The 10,499-nt window shown below is 46.5% G+C and overlaps 1 protein-coding gene across 1 annotated transcript; it reads right to left on the reverse strand.

Annotated features, from left to right (window-relative positions):
• Nucleotides 1–5,681: 5,681 nt before the first annotated feature.
• GPAT6 (glycerol-3-phosphate acyltransferase 6) lies at nt 5,682–10,499 on the reverse strand. Its single transcript, XM_048709278.2, has 2 exons — nt 9,793–10,499; nt 5,682–6,792 (listed from the first exon to the last, which is right to left on the reverse strand). Exons 1-2 carry the CDS (start codon nt 10,405–10,407, stop codon nt 5,914–5,916), a joined length of 1,494 nt encoding a protein of 497 aa, XP_048565235.1. The 5' UTR covers nt 10,408–10,499; the 3' UTR covers nt 5,682–5,913.

A 10,499-nucleotide genomic window follows, 5' to 3' on the forward strand; every position in this document is an offset into this window, starting at 1 on the left:
GTGCTCAACAAGTACACGAGCTCCATCGACATACTTGACTCACTGAATTACAGAGTCGGAGGCGGAAAAAAACATGGAAACACACCATAAGGATCACCCAGAACTGGTACGTCAATTCAACCTTGTTTTCTAATTGGTTTTACAGTTCCTACATTCCCTTGTTTAATGCCAAAACCCAACAATAACACCAAACCGTAATCACAGATTAAAAGGATGCACGCACTCATGAAGAAGCATTACGTCGAAGCGGAGCTACGAGCCAACGGCGAACCGAACTGGTCGAGGATAGCAGAAACACCCCACAGAGTTTACGTGCCAAAACAGCAGGGTACCCAATGCGGACACTTCATGGTTCAATTTGCAAAATACTGGCATGGCATTGATCTCATAAAAGAAGAGGAGGATTTCGATGTAAGTGAATAGTTCGAGAGCATCAATTTTAATTTTTACAAGCAGCACTACTTGAATACTTCAATTATCTCATGAAAGAACAAATAAAAGAATACCCAATGACCTCCATGCAGCAAAGCAACATTGATGCCGAGTGGAAACCAGAGTTCCTTTTTACAACCATATTTGGTGAAACAAACCAAGTAAAGTGCGAGGAACTACCTGGAAGAATCAAAAAAATTCAAACCAGAAACTTCAAAGTTCTTTTCCACCAACAAAGGTAAGAAAATAATTTCTACTTATCTTTTTTTCGTAATAACCAACCCATCCCACGGTTCACCAATGTCTTTCGTATCAGTAGAGCTTACATATCACATACCTGCTTCCGGTGACAGAAACAGATGAAACTAAAAGGGACAAAAGACAAAGCACCAGACTATACCCAAAACATTCTCATTGCTTCCAACACACAACGGAGGCGTCCAACCTCTTCCATCTAGTCATGAGCGACAGCTGGCAGGAGGAATACAAAAAGTGAGTTGTTTTCTATTGCACCTCAAAATAGTTGCACAGAGGCCAAAAATAATGTAAAAATATGTTTCTCATTGACTGTGACCTCCAAAATTATTTAATCTCCCTGTCGCAGCAAAACTATATTTAGACGCATCCGCAGGGACAGTGAAAGCACGCAACTAACTGGAGCCCAACTGAAGGCAGTATTTGGTCCAAGACCAGCACAAACGAACATACCACATCATATGGAAAAGAGGGTCCTCAATGACATAGCAGAAATCTGGGAAAGTAGACAAGATTCAAAACAGAGTGACAGAGTAATATTAGGCCCAAACTTTGCAGAGGTAAAATTTTAAAAAGCAAAATCTTGTCTATATTGCAACAACTACTCTTTTTATATTGTTACACAGCTTTTTTTCTAACAGTTTTTTTCATCGTAATTATTGTTTGCAGCATATGTTGGATTTAAAGCATCACAAAACTAGTATTAAAAAATTTAAGACTGAATTGCTAAAAAGAAAGAATCAGCTGGTTCCCATGTATCTCAAGAAAAATCAACAGAAAAAGCTCTCAACAGCAAACATGGTAACAACCCTTTCCTCCCTGACAAAATCTCAAAATATGCATTCTATTAAATTACTTTATATTAAACTGTCATCTAAGCAATAAGTATTTTGTATGCAGATATTCATTCCAATGGAGAAGCATGACCGCTATGTACTATATGTGCTGGACAAATACAAAAACAGAGTTCACATTATTGATCCTCGAGAAATGACTCCAGAGGAATTTGAGAAAGAAAATATAGACGTAGATGAATTGGAGGAAAATGAAGCAAATCGAGTTCTTCAGGAAAATGAAGATGCTGCAGAAGAAAGAGAAAGACAATTTGAGGAATATCATGTTCATAAGTTGGCAATCGTAAGCATTTATACATAACAATTTTTTTCAGTTTTACAAGTTGCAATATAAAAACAATTAATTACAAAATGCAATATTCCCAAGTACCTAGGTTTAAAGAAGTCTTCAACACCATACTAGGACAAACAATGACTCCCATGCGTACAAGATGGCAGATTCATACCGTACAAGATGTTCCAGTGGTAGAAAAGGGAGAATCAACATTTGCTGTTTTAAAACTTGCATTCATCTACAATGGTGAAAAGTTTGTCCAAGACCTAGAAGATTTGACAGTAAGTTTATATAGATTCACTTATAAACAACTTATATGCACAAACTCTAATAATATACTTCTCTTCTTGGCAAAATTTCACAGGATGAGGTCGAAGATTGGAGGGCAGAGGCAATGTACATTCTCTTAAGTAGCGAGATGAATCAAGTCAAAGCTAGTGAAATGGATGACGAGATTAGCAAGATCTTGAGCAAAAATGAAGACTAAAACTTTTTGATTTAGCCCGTGAGGCTAATTCTATCTAGATGTGACAAAAAAATTGTCAATAACTCACATTTCTATGTAATGTAGTTAGAAATTGCGTGTTCATGTTGAAAAGAGAAGCATTTCGACAACAATGCCTCTTACATCACCAGAGAATGCCAGTAAACTATAAACAACAATGCCTCTTCTTATTTATACGACAACACTGACTCCCAAAACGAACCATTACGCATGACTCTGGGGACCACCCTCCCGTGCATCCAGAGGTGACAAGGCCTTTGTGCCACCAAACTCCGGGTCACCATGCACCCGGGCAATGTCCACACACACACATACCATTACGCGTGACTCTGAAAACCACCCTCCAGTACCTCCAGAGCTGGAGACCACCCTCCCGTGGCTCCCGAGAAGACAATGCCTTTGTGCCACCAAACCCTGGGTCACCATGCCTCCGGGCAATATCCACACACACACACATACCATTACGCGTGACTCTGAAAACCACCCTCCCGTGCCTCCAGAGCTGGAGACCACCCTCCCATGGCTCCAGAGAAGACAAGGCCTTTGTGCCACCAAACCCTGGGTCACCATGCCTCTGGGCAATATCCACACAGACACACACATACCATTACGCGTGACTCTGAAAATCACCCTCCCGTGCCTCCAGAGCTGGAGACCACCCTCCAATGGCTCCAGAGATGAAATGGCCTTTGTGCCACCAAACCCTGGGTCACCATGCCTCCGGGCAATATACACACACACTCATAGCCTTACGTGTGACTTTGGAGACCACCCTCCCGTGGCTCCAGAGATGAAATGGCCTTTGTGCCACCAAACCCTGGTCACCATGCCTCCGGGCAATATCCACACACAAACATACCAAGAACGCCTCAACCGTAGCTAGCTCTTACACACACGTGACTTCACATGCTTCAAACCCATGCCTCCGCAGGCAACATACCAATGCCTTCGTAGTATACACACATGTGAATGCACGCACAAACCTAGCTCGTAAACAGACGTGACTGCAATTACTTCAAACCCGTGCCTTCAGCACAACGTTCAGCACAAACTTCAGCACATGCTTCAAACACATGATTCAAACCCGTGCCTTCAGCACAACCTGCTATATAAAAATTAAACAAGCAGGTTCCCTTGCGCCGGAGGCGCCGTGCCACACTTCGACCTACACACACTTCGACCTATGCCCCCCTTCAAGATGTTTATGAAAATTAAACGAGCCGAAGGCGAGCCGGAGGTTCCCTCGCGCCGGAGGCGCCGTGTCACATGCCGCACGACCAACGCGCCGCACGACCAACACACACTTCGACCTATGCCCCCCTTCAAGATGTTTATGAAAATTAAACGAGCCGAAGGCGAGCCGGAGGTTCCCTTGCGCCGGAGGCGCCGTGTCACACGCCGCACGACCAACGCGCCGCACGACCAACACACACTTCGACCAACACACACTTCGACCTATGCCCCCCCCCTTCAAGATGTTTATGAAAATTAAACTAGCCGAAGGCGAGCCGGAGGTTCCCTCGCGCCAGAGGCGCTGTGTCACACGCCGCACGACCAACGCGTCGCGCAACCAACACACACTTCGACCAACACACACTTCGACCTATGCCCCCCTTCAAGATGTTTATGAAAATTAAACGAGCCGAAGGCGAGCCGGAGGTTCCCTGGCGCCGGAGGCGCCGTGTCACACGCCGCACGACTAACGCGCCACACGACCAACACACACTTCGACCTATGCCCCCCTTCAAGATGTTTATGAAAAATAAATGATTATCAAATGTCACATGACGACGTACAACGTGATTGAATGATTCTGCAGACTCCTTTTTTTCATTAAAAAGTTGCTTTTTTTTTTCTTTACTTGAAAGGTGACATCTGATAGTGTTGGTAGTCCCCGCCCGTAACTACCCCATAAATCTCCATTACCCGGAAATATAATGGGAACAAAAAGGGAAACAAGAAAGGGAAAAAGGGAACCAACCGCGCGAACCGGTATTTTTTTTGTGTTTTCGTGCAGAAAGGGAAAACAGATAATTCAGGTAGTTCGAGGGTCAAACTGTAAAATGCAGCAAACCACAAACCGGAAAGAGAAAACCGGGAACCAACCGCGCAAGTGGTTTTCCTTTGCGGGAGCGCTCCGCACGCGACACTTGTCACGCGCGGAGCGCTCTCGAACCGCTCGTTAACTAGTTGCTCCCATGTAAGAGACGGGGTGTGAGCGGTGAAAGGCACGGGCGCAAAGCGAAGTATTCATCTTTCGATATGTCGGTATGCACCTAAAACCATACCGAAATCATTGGTTAACCAAATGCCGGTTAGCTATTTGGGTTGCCAATTTTGGTTTGTAATTTTGCTAAGATTTTTTTAAAGAACAATTGTTAAAAAAAAATAAGATTTCTACCAAACACCCAGACTGAGTGGTGCCTTGACAACATATTGCAATTCTCGTGGAGACTTCAACTAAGCATAGCCTCTTCAAGCCTAGGCGGCACATCGGTGTTGCGAACCTCGGCTATGCTCTATCCTCCGTCAGGTCGACAACACAACATTGTTGTCACTCGGTCTCGATTGTCTGATGTCTTTTGACTATGTCATTGTCGGTCCCCAACTGTGGCTCATGGTCTCGCATAATTCTACGTTCTGGTGTCGCATAATTCGGTTCGCCTATCACTAACCTCCCCGGCCTCTTTCGTTTCCCCCTATTACTTTGTCTGTTTGCTTGGACTTTGCACTTGTTTTCTTTCTAAACAACGTGTGTGTGTGTGTGCGCGCGCGTGTGTGGTGATGGTGTTGGGGGGGGGGGGGGGGGGGGCACCAGAATTATTTCTCAAAGCTCATTTACGAAAGTTTATAGAAAAGCAATAGTGCGCGAGGCAAGGTATCGACGCCAAGACATGGCAGCCACCTTTAGTGAAGGAGTTTTACAACGGTAACACCAAAGAGTGAATACACTAACAATGTTCCAAATTGTTACATCTGCGTGATGCGTCTCATCGCGGAAGACACAAGCCGAGAACTCCTTAGATATCCAGATGATATGAAAATTGAAGTGCACCTCACAATTTTTTTTTGGGATTTTTCTAATATTTGTTTTGATTTTTTTAGTCGATACAGGTTCAGGTGAGCTCGGATGCAGGGGCGGATTTTCGGTCAAAGAGTGAAATCACTAACAATGTTCCAAACTGTTACATCCGCGTGATGCGTCTCATTGCTGAAGACACAAGCATTGCGCGAGTCCCGTGGCATGCAACCCCGTGTAAAAATGATGTTTTTGCCATTTCGCTAGATGAAATGTTCACGTGGGCTGTTTGGCCCCGGCGACCTTTCAAAAAAATATAATCATTCATTTGTGCAGACAAGATTCTGAAAATCGTCCATATAATTACTCATCCTTTTGGCGAAGAAACAATTATTGGTACAAGACAATTGTGACCTCAAGCTAATACACGACGACACGGTCCTTTTAGTTTCCTGGAAACGGTGAGTGATCTGACAAATAACAAACAATTAATCATAGTAAACTGTAAACAACAACAACCACGATCAACCACTGTAGCCGGCGCGACGCGAGGCAGTCCAGCCCGAGAGATCCGCTAGTTCTTCTCCTTGTCCTTGTTCTTGGACGGGACGCGCCCGTCGGTGCCGGCCAGTATGCCGTACTTCTCCTTGCGGGTGATGGTGGTGCACTCGAAGCCGAGCTGGTCGCTGAGCGTCTTCTGGATGTAGTTGGCGACCTCGATGGGCGACTTGCCCCCGCCGCAGGTGAGCTCCTTGGGCAGCATGTTGAGGAAGGTGACCTCGTAGACCGGCCGCGGGTTCATGAAGAAGAAGTAGGGGTCCATGAGCTTGAACCCGCGCACGGTGGAGCCGTGGAACATGTGCTCCCTGGTGTTGATCGCCACCGGCACGATGCGGTCCGTGAGCTCGGCGAAGAGCGCGCTGAAGCGCAGCAGGTAGGGCTCCCGGCAGGTGGTGCCCTCGGGGCAGATCACCAGGTCGCCCTCCTCCAGCAGCCGCCGGATGTTCTCGGCGTCCTTGTCGCGCTCCCGCGTTAGCGCCACCGCCTTGATCGGCGAGATGAGCTCCGAGAACTTGGAGATGCTGTAGGTCACGCAGCTCACCTTGCGGCCGAGCGCGACGGCGACCTCGATGGGGTCCAGCACGGTGCGGTGGTTGCACACGAAGAGCACGCCCGGGCTCCCCTTCTTGGGCGGCGGCGGCGGGGTCCCCTTCACGATGAGCCGGATGCCCATCATGTGGTAGATGTAGAAGACGATGCGCTCCGGGAGGGGCAGGTTGATGTACACGCGGAGGAGGGCGAGGGCGAAGCCGAACGGCATCCAGAGGAAGGTGACGAGCGCCACCAGCGGCGTCGGGCGCTGCACGAGGCGGCCGTCGTGGAGGATGAGGGGCGTCAGCAGCTGGTTCTTGGGCACCGGGCTGTACTTCCTCGACGTGACAAGGTAGGCTTCCTGCATGCACAGCCACAGTGAGTGCTCAGCGTCCGGCACTGTGTATACTGTTTATCTTGATCAGCATGCCCAATTAATTTTGTCATGTGCAGCATCTCAGTACGGGTGTACTGTTTATTTTGATCCGCATACCCAATTAATTTGGCCAAGTACCATTATCTTGGTACAATTGTACAAGTACTTGCTCAAATGAATTACATTTGAAATCGTTGTGCACTTGTGCTAGCTATTGAATCGGTACTGCTTAGTGCAATTTGAGTGCAAGTCATCTCCCTAGTGAAAAGCGCCGTAAATTAATTAAGCAGCCAACGATTAAGGCCAATTGAACTACTCTATCTTGGACTGAATACTCGCATGGTGCTCGTTTAGCCATTCTAAGCGTGCATCCCAAGTGCAAAAATTTCAAAAGAGTGCAAGTACTGTGTACTGTTTATTTTGATCAGGATACTCAATCAATTTCGCCATGTGTGCCACCTCAGTACAGTCGTACTTTACCATAATGAATTATAGTAGGTTTGAATCGCTGTGCTTTCGATTCAGTACTGCTAGCTTAGTGCAATTTCAGAATAAGCTCTACTCCCTCCGTCTCATAATGTAAGACTTTTTTGACATTACATTAATGTTAAAAAACATCTTACATTATAGGACGAGGAGTACTTAAATAGTTTAAATCTGAACAAAACCACATACTTATTTTAGGACGGAGGTAGTAAGAGTTTCTTAGGGAAGAGCAAGTAAATTTTATTTCTAGTACTCGCTAAAAAAACTTCAGTAGTACTCACTATAGACTACATATTGAGCAAAATGAGTGAACCTATACTTTAAAAAATCTATATACATGCGAATGTAGTCTTTATAATGGAATTTCTAAAAAAACTTATATTTAGGAAAGGAGGAAGTAATAAGCATGAATTAAGATCCAATTGAATTATACTCCCTTTGTCCAAAAATATTTGTTTTTAAAATGGTTGTATCTAGATTTATTTTAATTATAGATACATCTATTTTATTCATTTCTAAGACAAGTATTTTCAAACGAAGGAAGTACTACTTTGGAGTAATGAAGATCACAGGCAGCAGTGAGCTGTGAGGCAGCGAGGCCAAAATACAGTACTAGGCCTGCTCGTACCAGAACAGATGTGCAAATTAACTCCAAATCTGGCGCCATAAATACGTGGCCAGCCTAGCCACCCCACCAAGAGAGAAATTAGTTATTCTCTCTCTCTCTCTCTCTCAGCACTGGACGTCTGGACTCTGCCAGCAGCAAGGTCCCAGAAGAAATTTATGTCTCTGCGGACCCGGTCAGGACGGTAGCAAGAAGCCATTAAAAAGAAACGAAGCAGATTATTTAGGGGTGTTTGTTTGCAGGGATTTTTTTTGTGTAGAGACTATTAGAAAAAATTCCTTTTAGAGATTTTTTTATTAAATGGGAGAGATTTTTTAAGACTAAAATAGACATTTGGGATTAAATGAAGAAGACTTTTAAGGAGAGTCTTTTTGGGACTTTTCTAACAATGTCCCTCCATACATCCATTGACCCGCCACCCTATTGTGTTGTTTGATTGATATTTTTATATACGGAATTGCTTTGCACACGATCTTCGATGATGTGATGTGTCAACACGATATAGCATGCTTCATTCCTTTTCTTATTCTTTTTCTTTTCTCGATGGAGCTGGTTGATTATGGAGCTGGTTGATTGGATGAAAGCACAAGCAACATCAATGGTATGTGTTTCCGACGTGAAAATGTCGTATGTATAGCAGAACTGTTTTCTATATACTAAGGACAACATAATCATTTAATAACCTTTAGAAACGGATTAGGAACTTTTTAGTCTTTAGAAATAAACAGGGATGAACTTTTTAGGGACTAGGAACTTTTTAGTTGAGACTAGAAAAATCGTAAGGCTAGCCATAGTGGGGTAACTTAAGTAGTAACTTAACACACCCAAGATAATTTTGCTTATGTGGCATGTATTTAATGAGGAAAGGGGTGTTTGAAGTAACATAATATGTTACTGTAACATAGCGCTTTCGGAGGTAAAATGAGTCTATAAGGCAATAAATGAAACAATCTATGACACTACTACTAAGATATTTTGCACTATAAAGATAGTAACTTAGACTAGTATCATACGCATGACACTAGTATAAGTTAATCCCTACTATGACCAGCCTAAGACTAGAGAACCAAACAACACCTTATAACAGGAGATCCGGGCGACACGCCCACGCCAGCCTTCATGTCCGGCACTGTCACGCAGAAACGGCAAGCGGCGCGATCCGTCTCCTTGAATGCGCCCTGGACAGAGCTTAATTCCCACCAAACCGCCGTAAATGGAGGTCGCTCACTCATTGAGCCCCCCAGCCGCATTCACTCCGCCAGCCAGACCGGCAGCTTTTCCCGTGGCCCGTGCTGGCCGTGGGAGCGGGAGGCGCAATGGAATGGAAGCCGTGATTATAATTGCCGGTCGCCATCGCGACGCCGATGAGCTGCTGACGGTGGCAGCGGACTGTCGCCGTCGCGCTCGAACGGCTCGTGCCTACCGGCCACCAACTTGCCAAATCTGTCTGAGGTCGTCGCCGCATAGTTGGTTGGTTGCCAACCCTAGCGAATTTGCACCGGGCAGCGACTGATTAAACATTCGACAACACGGGGCAGTGTACTGCTCCTACCTACGTTGTGACAGGCGCAAGACTGGCTGACGATGCTACTGCTTACTTCTACTAGTAGCCAAGTTTCCTTTAATATTCAGATTCAACTATTTGAAAAAAGGAACAAGGCATTCAGAAAAATATGTCTAGACGAGGCCTAAGCAATTTATAGCAGTTCATGGCAATGCTAGCAGCTGCACAAAAACAGAGGGCTGCTGCTACTACTACTACTAACTGTATCGAGGAATCCGCATGAGTTCACGGTGCAAGTAAAACTACGAACAACAATTTTATTATACAAGTAATAAGGGAAGAGAAGAGAGAGTTGGAGGAATAATCGAACCTTGCATATGGACATGAAGTTGAAATCGGTGGCCCTGTCGCCCATGCCGACGTCGGGCACCGCGTCGCCCAGCTCCTTCACCACGGCCTGCTTCTTGTGCTCCCCGACGAGCACCCCGGGCTTCACCATGAACCCCGTGGCCTTGCCGGACTTGCCCACCTCCAGCTCCGTGCCCACCACCCGGTCGGCGCCGAGGAACTCCCTGGCGAAGGGCTCCACCATGACCCTGGGGCTGGCCGTGATGATGTACCGCTTGCCGAAGGACCGGAACACCCGCCAGCTCTCCGGGTGCACGTCCTGCGCGTAGAACTTGGGCAGCACCGACCGCGCCGCCATCTCGATGCTCCGCACCTTGAGCCCGGCCACGGAGATGTACACCAGGGTGCTGATGGCCAGCGACTCGGAGAAGAAGATGTAGGTCACGTACACGAAGGGCACCGACAGGAGCAGCGCCACGGCGCGGAGGACGCTGCCGGCCTCAAGCGCCACCAGGAGGTAGTAGGGGAAGGCGTTGGAGGAGCGGAGCAGCGTGCCGTCGAAGTCGGCGGCCACCGTCTGCCCCGACCTCCCCTCGGAGCTGCACTCCTCCACGGGCTTGAATCTCGGAGACGCCATTGCCTCGTCCCGATCTCAGTCAAGGTGATGGCAGTGGAGCGTGGGGGAGGGAGTGGTTATATAAGCCTGGTTGGTGGTGGTGGGAGGCCGGT

The sequence above is a fragment of the Triticum urartu genome, chromosome 3A, assembly GCF_056163025.1.
Source record: "Triticum urartu cultivar PI428250 chromosome 3A, HENAU_Tu73, whole genome shotgun sequence".
Lineage (NCBI taxonomy): Eukaryota > Viridiplantae > Streptophyta > Magnoliopsida > Poales > Poaceae > Triticum > Triticum urartu.

Coding starts and splice junctions, on each gene's coding strand:
- GPAT6 (XM_048709278.2), bottom strand. CDS start 10,407: ATGGCGTCTCCGAGATTCAAGCCCGTGGAGGAGTGCAGCTCCGAGGGG. Junction 6,793..9,792: donor ACTTCATGTCCATATGCAAG/GTTCGATTATTC, acceptor CTGTGCATGCAG/GAAGCCTACCTTGTCACGTC.